The sequence below is a fragment of the Uloborus diversus genome, chromosome 6 (assembly GCF_026930045.1).
Source record: "Uloborus diversus isolate 005 chromosome 6, Udiv.v.3.1, whole genome shotgun sequence".
In the NCBI taxonomy this organism is placed as follows: Eukaryota; Metazoa; Arthropoda; class Arachnida; order Araneae; family Uloboridae; genus Uloborus; species Uloborus diversus.
In genome coordinates this window covers 126,167,648-126,189,133 of record NC_072736.1, presented here as the reverse complement: position 1 = coordinate 126,189,133, position 21,486 = coordinate 126,167,648, and the positions used below count along the sequence as shown (strand labels likewise).

The 21,486-nt window shown below is 34.7% G+C and overlaps 1 protein-coding gene across 1 annotated transcript in view; it reads right to left on the bottom strand.

Annotated features, from left to right (window-relative positions):
* The window catches only part of LOC129224974 (protein dead ringer homolog), a 163,526-nt gene extending 142,855 nt beyond the window's left edge, over positions 1-20,671 (bottom strand). The window contains exons 1-2 of the mRNA XM_054859522.1: positions 20,567-20,671; positions 2,722-2,794 (exon numbers count right to left, since the gene is read on the bottom strand). Coding sequence (XP_054715497.1) covers positions 2,722-2,794; positions 20,567-20,671 — 178 coding nt within the window. The remainder of the gene's footprint in view (positions 1-2,721; positions 2,795-20,566) is intronic.
* Between the last annotated feature and the right edge of the window lie 815 nt (positions 20,672-21,486).

The following is a 21,486-nucleotide window of genomic DNA, read 5'->3' as shown; positions in this document are numbered from 1 at the left end:
TTTTTAACAAATTATTCATTATAAGCAAACAACCTTTAAGCAGACCTTAAGAAGACCACCATTTTACCTCTTTTATTGTAAAAATAACACTTTGACGCTTTGATTAAACTGTAGTCTATGTGGAACCCTTGTCAAAGTTCCATCAAATACTAAGGTTCCACAGACCTAGGTTGAAGACCTCTGGGCTAACAAATTAAACTTGTGGGTGAAAAGTACTGACTGAGTGTATGTATCAATAGCAGGAGACACTTTGAAAAAGAAAAGCTAAATGGCATGCATTTCCTGTCGTGATAATTATTTAAGAGGCGGTGCAATGTTTGAGCTTGGCATATTTCGTGGTACTGGTTTCTGAACTGATTCGATTCGGCTCTGAGTCAAAAAAAGAAAATCTCTTGCAGCTATCCCTGCTCAAACAGTTTACTCAAGGCGGAGAAGTTTAAGAGTGTCTAAAGGAAAGAAGAAAAAATACCTGAGGGGCAGGGATGAAACATTTACACAGGGAAGGGGGGGGGGTGATAAAATGTTCCTTTATTTTTCTTTTTATCCCTACCCCTCTATTTTTACGTTTTCTTTCGCTTTGTTAGATCATGTAGCTAAGTTGTAGATAATTCAATGCCACAAAATCAAAGAGTTGCTTTTTATTTGTGGAATGGAGAGTCGAGTTTTAATTCAAACTTACTCATCTCACAAGATTGTCCAGCAGATTTCTTATATCAATTGTTCTGTGTCTTTCATTTATTGAACAAGTCTGGATGAAATACGAAACATTCACTTATGTATTTACAAAAGTCGTACGTTTTAGGACATACATGGTGATTCTCGTACCGCTCGAACTTCTTTCGATGTCGACCAGTCAAGTGGACGAAACAGCATTCGATTAATCATTGAGATATCAAATTCCGTCAAGTGACCGAGTTAAAAATGATTGTGAAATTAATTCCGAGGTGTAGGAGAGTTAGCCGATTGGGGCGATTTCTGGAGAATGAAGGATTGATTCAAAAACTTTGTTCCATGAATCCAATGGAGCATGATAGACAAACAACTTTCTGCTATTCTATTACGCCCCCAAACAGTTCCACAGATGTTAAGTACACTTCTGGTGGAATAGGGCGGAATATTCTAATCACCTAATCCAGGGGTCCCCAAACTTTTCCGATTATTGGCACCCTTAGAATAAGAACTTTTTCACCTGCACCACCTTTCGTATTACATATATTGGTACCGTGCATACTTTGAGGTACCCTTCGTCTCCCCCTACGGGACCCCAGGATGTCGCGGCATCCGCTTCGGGAACCCCCAATCTAATCCTTTACCGAAAAATTGATCGGCTCTATGCTGACAGGTGTTTTTTGTTCCTGCTCGTCAAAGAAAAATCCCTAATTGGATTAGAAGCTAAAAATTACGTACTGAATTCTTAATTAGTTATATCATTACTTTTGTAAAGCCTACGACATGCTTCCCTGAATTGAAAACCACTTTATAGAACATTTGGGTAACGTATTAAACAAGGAATACGTAATAAAAGTAAAATAAAAGTTTAATAAAAAAAGGCATACTGTTTCCTGAAATTATACACTTTTTTTGTAATATACATACTTGGTAGTCCAACCAGTAAATCAACAAATCGACTTTTTTTTTTTTTTTTGTTTTTTGTTTTTCCAAAGAAAAATTGACAACATACTAACTATAATTCCAAAAAAGAAACAGCTATCTTGTGTTTTTTTTATTGGTTACACTTTTCCAAGTACCAAGAGGCTGTCCCATCTTTAGATTTAAACCTTCAAAAAACATGAAGCGGATCCATAAAAGTTTCACCAGCATTTCTTAAAAATAATTGCAATAGAAAATCTTGTCATGTACCAAATCCTACAGTTTTTTAACAATATTATCAATTCCTGAAGGTAGAATTGTGCTTCATTGTTCATTTATTGGTGGGCAATTACAAATCAAATAAATCCGTAAACATTTTACCACACTACACGTAAAATATTCATTATTTAAAATCTCTTTATTTTTCTTTTTAAGCTAAATATAATGCGTAATTAAATTCCTAAAATATTTTTTGGTTGATTTTTAAAAAATGTTAAAAACATCGTAACAGACTAACATATAAAATGCTTTAATGCCAAGTTCCAACCATACTCTTAAGCCATCAAAAAAAAAAAAAAAAACATCCAAAAAGTATATTGGGGATTCAATTGCACATTATTTTCAAATTAAAAAGAACAATAAACCAGAAGAAAAAATCATGCAATGTTTTATATATATCGTGTGAAATGTGACAAATGCTTATTAAAGTCGAATGGTTTGTATTTGAAAAGTAAAAAAAAAAAGAAAAAAAAACGTTAAATTGCTCAAATTGCAGATTACTGCAGACACGTCGTTTGGGGTTGTAAAGAACCCCTTTTTCAACGCAAAATAAGTCAATAATCTACAATTAGCGCAATTTTACGTTTTATTTATTTATTTATTATTTATTTATTTATTTATTTATTTTTTTTTTTTTTTTTTTGTCTTCAAAATGGTTATTGTTTTGATTCCTGAATGCCAGTCAGTTAGTTACCGGTGAATTACTGAAATCCGACAAAACATTGCTCCTTCAAACATTCCTTATAAAAAATTGATGAGCATCATTTACTCACAAACTCAATGCGCATAATTTGCTCATTAATCTGGAGAAAAATTCTGACATTGAAAGAAACAAAAAAACTGAGCACTTACCCCTTTTTTGCATGTAACTAAATAAGTCGTCTAAAAAACTTTTCCGCCGAGGATCGTCGCTGAGTTCATATAACTGAAAGAGAAAGAAAAAAAATGAGTGAACATGGCAAAGGACAAAACGAAGATTGAATTAGCAACTCAATCATATGTAAGAACTGCTCAATCATAGAAACCGGACGTGCCAAACGACTGACTCTTCATTGCTTCAATGTATTAAATAAAAGGGGCAAAACAAGTTTTTCCCGTTTGCATTTCCAATTCAGATCGCATATGCGATCCATCTTGAAGTTAAACAATTACCTTATTTTAATTATGAGAAATAGTGTCATGTGAATTAATTTGAATTGTTGTACGAAATTTGAATGCCCATCTATACTCATCTTGAAAGTTTCCTCTCCCCGTTAATCTTCTTAGTCTGCGCTTCCAGGGTCCGTCTTAGCTAGTGGATAGTTAAAAATGAATATATTCGATTGCATAAACTCGATGTCGAGCGGGGGGGGGGGGGACATGGTGTAATAAGCATTTTCTCCTTTTTCTTTCTTTTTTTTATTGTTATTTTAAAAATTAATTAATTTATTTTTAAGACAATGCATCTTAAAAAAGCTTTTAGTAAACATTTTAAACACAATACAAATTTTGTCAGAGAAGATTATGAAAGGAAACCATGTAATCAGTTGTTGCTCTATACTGAAACGAATGTCTTGTAACTATATTTAAAAAAGAACATTAGTGTTCCTCGCTGCCCCGAAACACATCCTGTAGAATTTTGCGATATTTTAACTTTGGTTCATTATTTTCTACACTTTGTACAAGGTTATCAGTTTATTTCTTACTTATAAAAAGTCTCAAAACTCAACAAACCACTAATGCATAACAATTTGAAAACAGAAATAGCTTTCTTCGTCTAGTCTGTAATAGAACATCTTTTATAGTAATAAAACATCTGTACTGCAATAGAACATCTTTTTTATTAAGGTGTTTTAGTTTGGATAAATTTAACAAGATTCATAAGGGGCTCCATTGAAACAAAAAGGTATGATATTTAAGGTTTTTTGAAGTATAGTCAGTTGTAGAGATGCTATTTTACTTTTTACAAACTTTTTACTGAAGCAAATATTTGCAAGATTTGAATGTAAAATGCAAATTTTGTTTATTGTGTAAGAGCGCTAATATCCAAAATTGCAAAATCTAAAAGAATTTATTTGGAGCAGACGTTTCTTTGTTAATGAATACAAAAATGCTTTTCAAGTAATTATTATATCAAATCAGTGATACTTGAACATACAAAGGCAGCTGTAACTCATAAAGACAGTTGTTTGCAGCAAGGAATTAACTATTCGGGCATCAATATTTTAAGGTATTTGACACTTTTTCGTTTGAACAGCTGACAAGGAAATAATGTGAAAAAAAAAAAAAAAAAAGTAGTACTCAATAGCCACAAATTTATAATATTTATAATAAATGGATATTTCAGAAAGAAACAATTCTTTTTGGGTGAAAAATAATTCTTCAGGATTGATTAATTCGATGAAACAGCTAAGTTTTAAGAAACAATTCTTCCCTTTACTATTAGTGCACGCTTCATTGAAATCGATTGTCGAACTGCATACGTCCTATTTTGTAGTACAGTGGACTCTCTCTATCTGAACACTCCCAAATGTGAACAACTCAATATTCTGAACACATTTCGGTGACCCTGGCAAATACATAATCATTATCCAGTTTCCCTTTATAATGAACAACCCCATCTGAACACTTTTGTTCGGTCCCAAGAGTGTTCAGAATTGAGATAACCTACTGTATTTCACAGCGGATAACAATTCTTAATTTCCAGAAAAGCGTTTTAATGACACTAATATTTTTTCAAAATGTATCGTTTCGCTGTTTTTTGCCGTATAAACTATTCATTTGCAGAAGTTTAAATCTGAAAAGAATTAATTTAATTGTTTGAAAATTTATTTTATACATCGTCGCTTGAAAAGAATAGTGACACAACTCAAAAAATACCGAAAATGCGATTTTAATTGATAATACGTACTTAAAAAAAATTGATCTTTTATATGGAATAAAGACACAAGTCGTAAATAGCAAAAGTTGCCGGTAGATGGTAACTTTTTTTAAAACCTAATTTCAGCTAAATTTGATTAAAATTTCTTGGAACCCTAAAATGCTAGCACAAAAACTGCATGAAATAAACAAAAAGAATTGTATTAACAATTTTTTAAGGGGCATTACAATAATTAGGAATAGTTATGAATGAAACAATAAACTATAAATCGTAACAATAAAAAAAATGGTCTCCCGAAAAAGTTGTTGTTTTTTTTTTTTTTTTGAGTTGTGTCACTATTTTTTTCAAGCTGCCACATATTCCTAAAACATTAGCAGAACGACTCCGCCCCCCCCCCTCGAAAAAATCCTAGATAGGACACTGGCTTCGAGAAAGCTCCCATGAGATAACAGTTGGAAAATTTGAAAATTCAGTGTTCTTGCATTAGTCAGCAGAAATTCCATGTCAGTTGAAAAGTTGACGAACGACATTCTCAGAAGGAGAAAAAAAGATATCAATTGAAATTGTCTGCCTCTCGTTGGTTATTGGGCAAAAGAAGAGAAAAATCGATTTAATCAAACTTGGCGATTAATCACTATTTCACGCTCGCGGCACATTTAAGACCCTGACCCGGTTGCTCGTATTCTACCTCAGGAATCCATTACAACTGCAAAATTTTTTTTTTTTACATAATTGCAAGCACATGCAGAAAAGGGAGAAAAACAAAAAGACATTCCTGCTGTATCTATCTAACGAATCACATTAATCCAATAGAACGGCTATAAATCCTCCATCCCGACCGAAGTAATACAGACGAACTGGAAAAGTATAAAGAATAGCTACAAGAAAAGAGAAAAGAAACAGCATGGAATGAATAAATGCAAAAAAAGAAAAAAGAAGGAACATAATCAAAATCTTCTCGATCCACTCGCACTCAATCTTGTTCCATTGCGTCTGTCAAACCCTCCCCCTTACCACCATCAATATCCCGAACGTCAGAAGTCAGAATTCGAACACCTGCAAGGCTCCAGTGATCCGGCGCTAAATTATTTAATTAAAAAAAAGGAACTAGTTAAAAGCTCCATGTTTGTTTTTTCAATTTCGGAGTGGCATCCCTCCCTCCTCTTTGTCGTTGAGTGAGTTGCAATTACGTCTGTAATGCCCCAGCGCGTGGCCTCCTTCGGATATTAACAAGTGGGATATCACTGCTGCTGGCCCCCGACCCCCCAGTGATCGCCCAGCTCTGCGAAGTCGTTTTACCTCCGCAAAACGTAACCTTTTTTTTCTTAAGTACTTATTAATCGCGTGTCAGCAGCTATGTATGCGATGGATGAGCTTTCATTCCCCGTTCAACTTGTTTATTCTATCTAGATGCCTGTCTTTCATTGATTTGTCGTCCTCCTGCCCAATGAAACCGGACCTCCAGGCAATAGAAACAGAAGTAAACGGTGACAATTGCTTCTGCGTTCAAAAAGTTCTGCCCACTTACAGTAGAATTAAAAAAAGTTTCACGAGCTTCGGAAATATTTCTTCTTCACAAGCGGAATCAGTCCTACAGAGGTTACCATAAGTACAAGATGATCATAAAAATAGTCCCTTTACACCTTTAATAGTATTCTGGATTCGATTTAGAAATGTTAGGACAGAAGGCCAGACACATGTATAGGGTAAAAGTCCCGACATGTCTGCCATCTTGGCGCTAAACTATGCGTCTTATGTCTGCTATGGTGAAGTAGCATATTTTGCTTCATGATTGTGGTTTCTTTTTAATTTTATGTTGATCCACAATCAAGTAGCAAAGCTACTTTATGATAGCAGACATAGGAAGAAAGCTGCATTTAGCCCCAAGATGGAGGACGTGTCTCTACTTAAGCTTAGAGCTTTAGTGTAACGTACCCTTGAGCAGTACCATCGAAGAAAGTGCTGTCAAGTTGCAACACACCTTTTTTTGTCATTGCTACATCTTAGCGTACGCTGAGGGGTAAGTTTGTAAGGTTAAGTTTCAAAGTACGTGGCAAAAAAAAAGCTGTTTTCGACAGAAGACGTAATGCTACATTTCTTTCATCGCTCATGATTTTGAGCGTCATCAGGGACGACGAGAGTCAAGGCTGGCCCCTTATCAGCTCTTATCAAACCCGCTTCTCCCCATAAGACTTATGAACCTTATACAACTCCGATTCCGAGCCGGGCCACTATAAGGGCCCGGGCCCTAGTTTCCGACTTGGCAGACATGGTCTCTTGTTGACTCTGTACATCATTGTAACGATCAAATATTAAAATCTTATTTTGTTATAATTGTCTATGGTCAATAATTTTCGAGGACTTCCTATAGCCACGGGATCCATAAAAATAGTTTTAAATCAGGCTCTAATGAAAGGGCATTTTACAAACTTTTAAAAAGTATTGTAGGCATGGAAAAGTGAGGAGACTGCAATTTTAATTTTGATTACAAGAAAATTAAATTAGAAAATAAACATTTTCCCAAGATTTTACACATTGCTTACCCAACTTAAAAAACTTTAACAGCCGAACTTGATGGAGATAACTCTTTTCTCTTTCTCGCACAACGAAATTGCTTAAGTTAGAAACTGTTACATGCTTAAAACTGAGTGAACTATCAAAACTACAATCAAATTGAATGATCAAAAGGAGAACCGCCAAGTTAGTTTAAAGCTTTACTTGCATGTGATAGGTTGCTTAATGTAACATACTTAAAAGAGAATGAAGTTTCAACTAAACGAAGTTGATCACTTGTTAAAAATGAACAATTTTTCAATTAAATCAATGTACGTAAGTCCCTACACGCTTAATCTGAAAGGCTCGTAATATGAAATCGAGCCAACACTCAGTATTTCTCGCATTGGTCATTTTAGTGATAAATACCATGCCAACAATTATACTCTACCGACTATGAAATGATTATGGATGGCATTTCCTTGTACGCAGAAGAGTGAACTCCCATCTAAACCCAACCGAATGGCAGGAAATAATTAGCACGATTTAATTCTGGGACTATGTTCGTGATTAACGATCGATTGGGAGGTGGCCACCTCCAAATCGTTTCCAGAATCATCAGAACCGACATTAGAAATTTTAATGGCAACAGGATTTTGGGTTGGATCTCGTCTGAAGAGAGAAAGGACAACAACACCCAGTTCTATGGAGCACAATCGACGGGCACTTTGGCGTAAACAAATGTTTAATATTTTTCGCTTCGCTCCTTTGAGCAGGTAGTTACACAGCGTGCAGAAGGCAACAGATGAAGGTATTGTCTTGATGGTGGTAGAAGGGCTGAGGAAAGGAAGCGTTCCTTCGACAACCCGGACGCAGAAGACATTTTATTGACTCTTTTACGCACTTTGTTTTGCAAACGCGTGATTATCCCCCGATGTCAACCAGTTTATGATGTACTTACGACTTTCCCACTATTGTATATGATTTATTTCGCTGTACCCAAATACTATCATTAGACTCCTTCCAAATTGGCCGGAATGCGATTTTGATGACAAGGGATTTTCTGAAGATGCTCAAAGGGGATGGACTGCGATTTTCAATTTATCCTTCAAAATGTTCTTCGGTGATGTTAAATAGAAGCTTTCTCCTCACTTGAACAAAACACATATCTAATATTCCAAAGCATCAGTACGACGGAAAATTGATCCAGCAACTGTTTGTAATGAAATAGTTACGCTGTAAACTGAGAAACTTTTTTTTTTTTTTTTAATGTATTTAATCTCAACTTCGTATTTGCATTCAGAACTGTCCCAAATAGTTGTTATGCACATTTTAAGGTTCTAAAATCAATTGAATTTTGAGGTAAAAAAAAATTATTTTCCTTCAAAACACAACTTTTAAGATCAAAATCTTCTTCATCAAATGAGAAATTCTTCTTTTCTTTCTTGCTTTTTTTTTCAAATTTCAAATTTATGTATTCATTATTATGAATTTCTGATAAAGACATCACGTTTCTACTATGGCTTCGTCAAGTCAATGATGATGCAATAACTAAGATTTAAGTATGTATATAATTCTTATTTTTTGGCTCAACCAAACCTTATTCTGTGTTTTCATTCTTTAATTCATCAAAGTGGTAATTTCAGCTACATTTTATAATTTCGGGGTAAAGAGATCTTTACATGACCTTGTAAGCAACTCAGTGGCGTCACAGTTGTAGGTACGTAGTTAAGTATTTTTGGAGAAAGTACACCCCCCCCCCCCCAAACGTACAACGTTTTAAAATACAACACACTATTAAAATAATTATCATGAAAATCCACTTTGCACTTTATCTTGCATACGAGATTTTCAAAGGAAAATGTTTTTCAAATTTTATTTTCAGTGTCTAATCCTTAGCTGATTGCTCGATAAGAAAGGAAAGATAATTAAATAACTTTGAATTTTCTGATTTGTAAACGTTTTTAAATCGAGTACACAGTGTCATTTATACCACTTAAACACGAACAAGCTCAGTCTTCAAAGCAGAAGAAAACACGTCCTCTCTACCGCACGTAATATAAAACTGGATTCCTTCAAATCATATTTTAATGCCAGAGCACAAGGTAAGTCATCTTGATTTTCCTTCCATTTTGCATTTAATTTCATTTAGAAGCAAGCATATCAAATGATCCTCCCTTCTTCCTTAAAGAACACATTGAAGAGCAGCACAGTTCTTAATATAAACTCTAATAATTGAACTTCCATCAGCAAAGGGAAGCGCTTTCAATAATCTTCCCATCATAATTCCTTGCATTAAGGTAACAAGAAAGCTTCTGTCCTGACCCCCCCCCCCCCTACTCGTTCTGATCAACGAGCAAAGCAAGCGTCTATCGGCCATTAGAGGCATTAAACGTATTCAAATAAAAGTACTGCATAAAATAATTTGAAAAGTGAAGCACTCGGGCGTCCAAGAGTCATCTCATCAAAAATCAATGACTACAACAGCGACGAAGAGCCCGAAAAACGTTTGAAGTTGTTATTATGATCGTCATTATCATCGATGAGGATCATTAATGAAAATGTCGAGCCGTTATCAATTACGAGAAACGGTAATACATAAGAAATCGAACTATCATGCAAATTTAATGATGACCGGACTATTAAAAGAGGAAAAAGTTTGATCCCCGTTTTCGTGGCGGCTTTTATTCTCTCCCAAGAACACTCGTTTGTCGCAGAAGAACTTTTTTGTTTCCCGGCCAGCCCTCCCCCCCCCCCTCTATTGTAGTATCAATTGTTTTTGAGTCGTTATTTGATAAAATTTATTTGTCTGATAATGAATTATATTGCTAGACTAGAAGACCATTTTGCTGAATGGCAAGCTAGAGATTTGACGTTAAATGCATATTGTCGTTATACCAGTAATTAATAGCTCACAAATCGCAACTGCAATATAATATTAATGCAGTACGTGTTTATGTATGCAAAAAAAGCAATATAATCTGAATCAATAATAAGTATGATAATCAACGTAAAACTGATTAAACTACAAAGGAAAGAAGATTTCCTTACACATAACTACCTAGTGAAGAATCTACTAAGAAGGACTAGTAAAATACCAAGAAAAGAATAGTATTGCCAAACCTGTCTAAAGTTCAATCAGGTTAAATTTAGTAAAAATGATAGATACCACGTTTTATTAAAGCATTTTTGGAAACTGATTCCTTTATTTTTATACAGTCCTCATAAGCATAAGCGTATTTTTTTTTTTTTTTTTTTTTTTTTTTTTTGCCGCTATTTAGAACAAATTGGGAAATTAACCAAACAGAACTTTTCATTGTTTTTATTATTTATTTAGTTAGTTTTCGGATAACGACATATATAATTTCTATTACTGAATATGAAAGAACTTATATTTTCTTTTATATCGAAATTTTTAGATGTCCCCCCCCCCTCTTAGGTGATCATAAGCTAACAATTTTGCTTTGAAAATAACCTTGCTTCATTTTATGAAGAGAATAGAATGATTAAAGATCTTTCATATATGATTTGTTGGAAAACAAGTAAACATCTTTGGAAATGCTTGAACATTTTTTTTCTTGGTTTTTGTTTGATCCACATCCGTCATAATCATATAATGATCATTAAAAATCGTCAAACATTTGCTTTGTTGTTAGTGATCCCCCGTTATATGGCGCTTGTTGGGCGACAACAAAAGCACGATATGACCGAGATCATGAAAAGTATCTGTTCAAACTACAGGAAAAAGTTAGCAGTTTACAGTTGAGGCACTGAGAAGCAAAGGGGTGTAAGTGGACATTTTCAAGTTTTGAGCAAAATGACTATAAAGATAACGTCCTAGGTAGGTTTTCATTGAATTTTTTTTCTAAATCATGCTGTGCAGCAGAGCCTATCTGGGCTACTAGTGCTATCGCTTGCCCAAGACAGAGGAGAGGGTCACCTACCATTTGTACTGGTTACCTACAAATTTTTAATTTTACCACTTACATACCTTTGCTTCTCATTGCCTCAATTGTTCTTCTAAAAATACTAAAAATATTTATTGTCTATTGATGAAATAAGAAGTTAATAAAAATTGCTGCTTGAAATGCAGCGAATTAAGAGAGATAGAAAACACCTGTTTCGAGCAGAAAGGGAAAAAAAATTTCTTTGCTTCAGCAATTTGTTTTTACTTCAACGATCTCAAATTTAAATTTATTTTTAATTTCCAGACAATCAACAGAAAATCGCGAATGAGCACTATAACGACATGCGATGCAACGAGAGTTTGCTGTACATAACGTCTCTGATTGTTCTGAACCCAAGAGGGAAAATAACAAATAAAAGAGGGGAACTGCTTGCATTCTGGCCATGGAACAAATCGACAACTCAAGACGAGAAGAAATATTCGATATGCAGTTTCAGCACTAACACATCTTACTAAGAGCGTATTTGAAAATTTTTGATGTTGCGAAGATGTTCAACATCAAATAACAGTGCCAAAAGACAACTTCTTCCTATTCTTTTTTTTTCTGCATTATAACAAAAGATTTATGCGAAATGTAACACAACACTTTCCAAAACGCTCAATTAATGAGACAGCAATTAAAAACTCCTAAAAACAGAACAGCAAGCCCTCGTCTCCTTGCCGACCGAACACATTCGACACTGATGTGCCTAATGTGACACTAATGCCTCCAGAATCGAATTTACCCCCTCACCACAGGTACTGGATTAAGAGCAATTAAACTGTCCGAAGCTAACAATTATCAGAGAGCGCTCGCCTTATCAAATTTGCACAAACGAGGAACACGGTAAAAGTTGTCTTGTTAATTACGACCCCCTTCCTCGTTTCTTCTTCTATCCATCCTCTGGTTTTTGTTGGCCGATGATATCGACTACCAGGGCATTAATTTGCGCAAGGAAAATTGTTGCCTTCTAATTATGAGAAGCGGGGGTTAATTCGGCCTGTCACGTAAGACACACGTTCGGAAGAAAAGACTGACGGCTCTTAAAAGGGTTGTGCGCAATTCGCTGGGTGGTCGGCATCCCTTTATTTCTACTTAAAAAGTCTACCTCTGGATCCGATGAGCCTCTTTCTGGTAACAATCGCTCTTACCTTAAATGCTTCTCTAGAATGGCAGACCTCTTAGCGTAATTACGATTAACAAAGGCAGCCATTTAATTCTATCCTATAGCAAAGTCTTGAATCTAATTCGGTATCTTTTTTTTTTCTATTCTTAATTTATAATGATAGCAGGAGATCATTCCGGTGAAATATAGCTGCCAGAAGACGCTTTTCGTATTGTATAAACAAAAATGTGTCAACTTGGAGACGACTGAACCACCAAGGAATTCATCATAGCAGCGGATCAAGTAAAGCAGACTCAGGCCAAACAATACTGGAGCAATATATCTACCGAATGATTAGGAAAACAGGAACAAAATAGGAAAATTCCTCACAATTGAAAGTGTTGCGAAAAGATTCCCACCATTTCAATTATCCGAGAAAGTGAGTTGGATTACTTCCACTTCCGACAGAACTTCTAATGTTGTTAAAGTTAATTTTGCTTAATCACGTGACAATGTGATGTAAACTGTATATGCTATTGATATCAAGTTCGTTGTAATAGTGTTAAACTGATTTAGTAAATAAACCAAGCATGTGGGAGAATCATCCTGTCTCCAACTGCGCTGAAGGAAAAGTATTCCCTCCAAAATTTGAACTCGGAACGAGTTAAAAGCTTCTAATAATAACTGTACAAAAGCAAATAAAATGATTTTTGAGCCATCCAGTGGAATAAGGTTGGAACACAATTAAGAAAAAAGTATAGAGTAATAATTATGTTTTTCAATTTTATTCTGTCTTGCAGTAATTTTAATGAAAATTACAGTGCAATAACTGTAATACCATTCATTTATCGCTGTACCTGGGTTTGCACGTCATTTTGACTCCAAAAATGAAAAACTAATTAAGCATTCAATCCTAACTAGTCGATGAAACGCAACTCACTTCTGTGCATTAAAAGTTAAATAACTAAATTATTACGAATATTTTTGGCAGAAATTCTGAAAAAATCTGAAACAAAAATTAGACAAAAAAAGTGTTTCATTAGCTGCTTATTCGTATTGCTTACAGGAAAAAGTGTTTTGATTACACCGAAAATTACTAGGCTTTTGAATGAACTCTTTTTCAACATAACCCCCTCTAACTATAAAACTTTTATGATGACAAAGATGCTTTAACAAAAATGAGACACGAGAAGTTGCTTTTTAAAGAACCCACATTGCTAGTGATGATAGGGGTCCAATGAGAATTCCGTCTTCCCAGCGACGCCCATCTCACGCTACCGGGCCTACCTTCCTTTCGCACCGGCAAAGATAAATAATAATTAAAGTGGTGCCTAAACTCTCGGCCTCGAAATTCGGTTGGACGCCGCCATTTTTTCGACCCCCTCTCAGTCTGGCCTCGTGATTAATTCGCAATGTCAGAGATCCTGAAACCGCTGGCTACCTTAACTCCGCCTTCTCAGGTATACAACGTGCCACTGGTAGATGATGGACCGTTCTCTCTCTTGTTTCGAATCGGCTGTTGAGAATAAGAGGAAAAGTGCTTCTTCGAACAAAATTGAAAATTGATACAGTGAGCTCTATTAAATGTGAGCTCACTGGTTCAGTAGGTTTTATTCTAATAAGCAACTGAGTAACTTTAGTGTGGTTCGAGTTACTTGAGGATATGCAAACAACGTTCCAACCAACAATAAAAACTTTGCAAATATTATCATATTGACAAATGAAAATCAACTAGCTGAGAATTTTACTCGACGTTCCGCCGAATTCTGCTCAAAAAGAAACATTGTGTCAATTTGTTGTTATTGTGTCAATTGCCTAGTGCCAATCCGGCAAAGGTAAATGTAATTGAAATGCATTTGAGCACAAGAATCGTATGCACATGTTAAAATTCAGTTTAAATGAAAACAGATAATTATTGAATAAGAATATTTAGTGATCGTCTGCTCCATTTATAACACTAATAGAAAAAATTCAAAATAAATGCAATATAAAGTTTAGCATTGGTACTTCTGTGATTTCACTTGGCGACTGTCACCAAGTCTTCTCTATGTCTGACTTCATTCTTAATATTTTCATGACAATTGAACGTTTTTACATCTAATGAAAGTGAGTTAACTAAAATGCGGTTACTATTTTTAGGTGACAGAATTTCAGTAAACGGAATTCAATTACGGTTTTAACTTATAACTCTTATAACGAGCCAGTAATATCAAAGTAAAAAAATTCAAACACTAATAAGTACTATAGAACAATTCACGTAGAAGAAAATACTGATATTATGTAAAAAAGCATCATACTTTTATGAGTGAAAGAGAGGTCATTTTAATTAAAAATTTTGTTTTCTGATATAAACTAACCTTCTAAATTAAAATGAGGGACAAAGCAAATTAACATACTAGCCATCCATTTTTTTTAATTTATTTTTAAACATATAAGGAGACTATCTTTTCTAAACCGTCTTTTTTCACGCGCTTTCTTAAAAATCATTTTCATATTCAATTATAATTCCAACCGTTGCCATAACATAGTTATAGTAGTTATAAAATATGAAAAAGATTAAGCGAACAGTAAACATAGAACGTAGACCAATTCTGTTAATTTGTCTTTAAATGATGTAATAATAATAATAATAATAAACTTTTGATATTTTTTTAGGGCGGTAAAAAATTCACCCCCAGTCAAAATATTTGCACACCAATTTCAACTATTCTCACGCTATCAGAAACAGCTGAATTTCCAGTCGGACCCGAAAATTTCCCCCGTTTCCCACGTTTTCTACTTTTACGAGTTGATTTTAAGTGCTGACATGGCCAGAAGAGATCAAGAAAAAGGGAGAAAAGAAAGAGAAAAGAATAAAAAAAACATTGGGTCTGCTCAAAGGGCATGGGGGTTAATTAACGATAGCGTCCATTGTGGTAGGTAGGAAGGACCCAAGTTCGTAGAAGACGCTGAGAGAATTTACGGCCGTCACTTGATAAATGGCCGGACCATGGAATGATCGGACAACATCAATCTGGTCCGGTCCCCCCTCTCCATTCGAATGCTTCTCCGTCACGTTAATGGACCATGAGAATGAATGACGAGGACCCGGACAGACAGATGGTGATCAGGTACCCTCCAGTATAAACAAGAGCTGCTTGGAATAGTCCACTCAATGGAAATGCAGCGAAAAAGTATTAACGCTCGAGGGAGGAGGGTGGTGGGATTGTTGCAACCCTTCATAAGATCCCTACGATTTTTCCTGGGGAGACAAGATTTCGGTAGGGGCGGAGTTGGGGATAAGGGAATGGAATCGTGTAACTCGAGGAGACACGTCAAGGTCGATGCGGTCAAATCATGCCCTTTAGCAATCCGTTTTTCCCAGTAATATGGATATCATACTGACCTATCGCTTCCCTGCCCCCCTCTTCGAAGGGACGGAAGGGGGGAGAAAAGCATTCCGTTCGAAATCCCAATCATCAAGCATCCCGCTGAAAGGCTTAGAACAATTCAGGGGAGCATATCAATATTGAAAATCATTTCGAGCAGATTTGAATTCTGAATTAGGGAGTTCATATTGAAAAGTTTAGTGAAAGTTTTGTCTGATTTTTGGGCTTATGTGAAACAGGTTGGTACGAAATTAATTTCTTCAAATTATGTACATTGTCAACAACTTTTGTTTTGACTAAATTTTACATTCATTTTTGTTCACAGAATCATTCGCTGAAACGACTGAAACATTTTAATAAAGTAGATAAAATTGCGTTAATTAATATCTTTTGCTATGCAAAAGCTCTGATTAAAAAGAAATTTCTGTGTGCATTTCATTCAATGTAATCAAAATATCTATCTTCCGAAAATTATTCCAACGGGGCAGTTTCACTTACAAACACATACATGCATACATATACATACACAAGTTTTATTGATATTTGAGGGGGGGGGGGCGTAAAGAGGGCTGGCCCCATCCATCTGATCATCAGTTTATATTTTCAGCAACAAAATAGAACTCAGCAACAATGCAGATCAAAATATTCCATAATAAAGTATGCTGTAGCTCCCCTCAAAAAATACTTCAAATGTCTTTAGTATTCGCTTCCAACATACTAAAAGAAATTTTGAAATGAGATTTTCGAACCTATTGTCAAGCTCAAATAGACTGCAAAATAAGAAAAATGAGAGTAATACTTATCGTTCGAAATACAAGAAAACATTCCATTAATAAACCCATCAGAAAAATAATTTAAGCGGTAAAACAATGCAGCCAAAAACAAAGTTCCGATGTAACGAAAATGTGTACACGAACGCGGAAAATTAAACTTCATACAAAAGATCATTGGAATTATTCTGTAAAAAGGGGAAAGGGGGAGGGATCAATTATGCGTTTTTTTATATAAAAAATAATATTTACTGGCAGGTATTTTTTTTTAAGTAGTATTATAATTTTTTTACTCTGGTCTAGAAAAATAATAGCTTAAAGAAAGATTTTAAGTCTTCGAGTATTATGAAAACTCTCATACGAAACATCTCCCAATCGTTCAAATTATAGAACGGTTTGAATTCTATTTAAAAAAGTTAACAATTCCTAACTCTAGAAGAAAAAAAAAAAGAGTTCCATCTGAAACAATGCTTGCTTTTCGCACCCGTACTCGTAACACTCCTGAACGACACCTGAATTCGTCAAAAAGCCCGATTTACAGAAGAGGCGAAAATAGAACTTGTAAAACTGATTTGCGCACCCCACCCCTTAAACAGCCCCCAGAATGAAGATTTGAGGTTAAAAAAAGCTGAGAGGGGGAAGACGAAAATTTCGCATCTGATGCAGAAGTCTAGGGAAAGGAATATTAGGATCTAATTTTATAACTAAACCCACCGTTGGGCCTCTCTCTATATTCCTCAACGCTTTTCTTTCCTTAGAAGATGAAATGTGATTCGATTTTATACAACGTTTCCTTAATGATCCCCTCTTAATAATTGAAATTAAAATCTACACATTTAATGATAACAATTAACCATTAATAATAATGATAAGTAATGCTAACAATAATAAGTAACAATATTGCTAATAATAATTAATAACACATAGTGAGTAACAAAATATTGGTACTATTAATATTTATAAGGTTAATAACAATTTAATAATAATAGCTATAAAATCAATAATAATAATAATAATAATAATAATAATAATAGATTGTTTCAAGTAGGAAAACTAAAATGAAGATGCTTTCTATTTTTATTTCAAGTGTATGCCACAAATTTAATAATAACTAATTATTAATAATAATAATAATAATAAATATTGTTAATAATAATTAATAATCTATAGTGAATTAAAATATTGGCAGTGTTTATAATAATAATATACTATACTGTTAGTAATAATAATTTAATTAATAATATTAATTAATTTAATAATAATAACTATTGTTAATAATAACAATAATAAATTGATAATAATAACAATAATATGTAAAAATATTATTGATAATAATAATTTAATAATAATAACTATAATAACAACAAAAATAATAATAATAACAATGAAAAGGATTTCAAACAGGAAAACTTAAATAAAGATAATTGCTATTTTGGCTTGAATTGTGTGCAAAACGTTTATTCAAAAAACTGACAGTTTTTTCTTGCGTCTATAGTATTTAAAAAACATAAAAAGATGAAATTTAATCACTAAAATAATTTGATGCGAAGTTTAATTTCATCTTGAAATAAAAAATTAAAGAAAGTAGGCGAAAAGTTTTTATACACTTTTTTTTAATGTTTTTGCTGAAATTTTACGTTTAATCAGTGATTTACATACAAGTTGTTGGAAATATTTTTCAGCATAGTACGTTAATCATCGTTGGATTGTAGGAAAACAATCTTTAGTCTCGCAGAAAACTCGAAGTTTGAACTCCGTTCAGTAAGTATCACTATTATTACATACGATTTCATGTTCCTCGTTAGAATAAATTCCTGATTTTTCCCGAAGTTGAAAACCAATGTAGTTTTATACTTCGAATCTAATCTGTAGTAAGGTATTGCGATTGAAATCTAAAATTTAAACACAGTAATAATTCCAAAGAGGCTCGAAGATGGGGGGGGGGGGGGGGGGGGGGGGGGGGTTGGAGACAATATTTATAAAATTAGTCTTTGATATGCACACTTCGTCCTTGACATTCACATCTCTCTTGAGCCTTCAGAGGTCTATCACAGTGGTGGTAAAAAATAAAAAAAAAAATGCATCACTCGTGCCACAAAGGAGAGGAATATCATCCCGACTGCATTCAACACACAGTCAAGCATCCCGTATCCCAGATGATTTGGGGATGTATTTCAGATCAAGGAGTTGGTGAGCTTCACTTAATGCAAAGAACAGTAAACGCTCAGGTGTATATTGGCATTTTGGAGGAGAAATTGCTTCCTATATATATATACTATCCGGGATCACTTTACTTCAGGTAAAAACGTTATTTTCCTGGATGATTCTGCTCCGTGCCAGAGGACAAAACTGGTAAGTAAATATTTAAAAAACTTAATCTTGCCATTGGACTTAAATTGACATGGGGTTAAGTATTTTTTTTTTTTTTCTTTCTCTAAACTCAAACGCAGGTTCAGAAATGGAAAAATGAGCATGGGGTCAGCAGTTTGCCTTGGCCCGGAAACAGCCCCGATCTACGTAAACAATCATCGAATTCCTGCTGTTAAATGTTTATTTCATAAGTTTTGCAGAATTTCACATAGATTCATCGTTAATCGGTCGATCAAAACTTCTCACATAATCCCATTGTCGTGAAAAGGCGAGGATGATGCATTTTTTTTTACCACCACTGTATTTCACTTTACAATCAAGTCTCATTTCCTTAATTGAATCAATGTGTTGACGACATCTCCAAGTGCAACGCAATACATTAATGAATTGACTTAATGTCCTCATAGTTGGCAACACGGTACAGAACTCGGTATACAATTCAATAACTCTGAAATTGCTGTTGGGAACAGGGCTCGATTATAATATTGGGAGGTCCTAGGCCAAACATTTTTTCGGGGCTTGTAGTCAAAGTTTTCAATTTCAGATATTAGCTAAAGCAGTTTTAGCCATTTGAGGCCCCTAAGAAGCGACGGCTCTTAGGCTGGTACTAGGGCACTAGTTGGCAAACTATTTAAAAATGCTGGTTTGAAATTGCTGAAATTTCTCGCCCTACGTTGTTAATATTCTATACAATATCATAAGTGATGTCTCGTGATGTTATGAAATAGAAATGGGGAATTCTTTTAACACTTAAAAATTTTTCGCACTACTTTTACTACACTATTTTCACATCACATTTCTCACATGACTCTGAAAACCCTCAGTGGCAGGAAAACTTTGAACCAAATTGCTAATGCATCTTAAATGATGTTTATAATTACTATTTCTCAATTTTGGGTAATTGTACAATATTTTAGGAATTTTCCTTCCGTTTCGTGATAATAATTATAGTAATCCAACCAACGTATGAGCGGATCAGATAAACATAGAGAAATTGTGAATCAAAGTTATACTGTACACACACACACAGAAAAAAAAAAAAGAACATGACCAACATAATAGAATATGAAACAACGTATAAAGGCACAAATAAGCTGGAAAGCTGCAAACACATGTTTCGGAGTCACAAGGAATCTTTTTTTTTTTTTTCAATTGCAAAAGAAGTGAGCTAGTGGATGAAAACACATCCTATACTTACACTCATGTTTTATAAAAAAAAAATTCCAACAACAAATATCACACTCCATGCAGGGGGCGTGCCCAGGGGGAGAAGGGACACCCGTTGGGCCCGGGCCTGAGTCTAAAGGGGGCCCGAGATTTTTAAACTGAGGGGTGAAATATATCTAGGGACGTACGGGTAAACAATATGGAGGGGGGCCGTAAAAAGCAGTTGTGAATAGTCCCAAAACTCCTGTGCACGCCCCCGATTTCATGTCATTTTCAGGGATTCAAAAGCCCAGAAGCAAATTTACGAAGATTCTATTTCGAGAATTATTAAGAAATAAACAGGTCAATATTCAAAAAGTGCTCAGACATTGATTCCTCTCATCAGCCGCACCGAAACATATTCATGAATGGAACTGATAATGCCTTTCGACTCCCTCACCGAACTTTTCTTCTTGAATAGAATTACATTAAAGAGCTATGCAACTCGCTAATTACTTGGAAAATGGCGAGATAAACAGCAATTATTTTACGAAATAATATTAAACAGCCCTTTTCCACGGCGAAGATTTCTATTTATAAAAATTACACTCCCCAGAGAAGACCATCCACCGACTTACCATCCCTATTTGGAACAGGTCATCCAATGTTGCAAAAACAATCTGCTGGCGGTTAAAATTGCACGAGTCAGGATTGAAAAGCCACTCGTATTTACCTTTATTCATGAGGCGTTAAATTTTCCAACATGACCTGCAAGATAGAGACGTGTCACCAGCCCGAGGTAATCGTGTACTTCCTAATCAAAAGGTAATTAATAAATCGGGTAAAATTAGTTTCGACCTCCGTTTAAACTCTAATCATCTCATTATTGGAGAGCGTCCATCTTAAGTTCTGAACGACTTCCGGCTTGCATATTTGAAGCCATAGTGGACAGATCAACTAGGATCGCCTCACGATCCCATCCACATCATTAAAGTGGAATACCAAATGCGGAGGTTTCGTGGGCATTAACTGTTTACTCGGGCATATTGCTCGAATCTCGATGGCGTTTTTTTGCCTTCTGGTTCACCAGGACTTGCGCAACGCAAGAGGCAGCTTAGTGGAAAACACACCAAAGCAATTGCTTGCTGGGCAATTCTGTAATTTGGTCAGAATAACACAACGTCAATTTCTAACTCTAATTCAGAATTTCGACTATATGATGATATTGGACTGGACATATATTAGAACCAATTTCAAAACATGTGTTTTATGCATTTCATGCCGATTTAGAAACAAATGAATTTTTCGATAAAAGTTTAAGTTAAAAAAATGACAAATTAAAGCACTCACAGTCAAATATTGCAGCCAGGTTTTGAAAAAAAGATTTTTCTTTTGCGGAAACAAAAAAATTTCACGTTTTTAAAAACTTTTTTTTTTAAATTTAAGTGCATTTTCTTTTCTTTTCTTTTTTTTTTCAAAAAATTAATCCGCAAAAACTGGGAAGTGAGAGATTTAATGGGGCGATAAACTTTGGTTATTGAACTTTTTCTGCGCTATT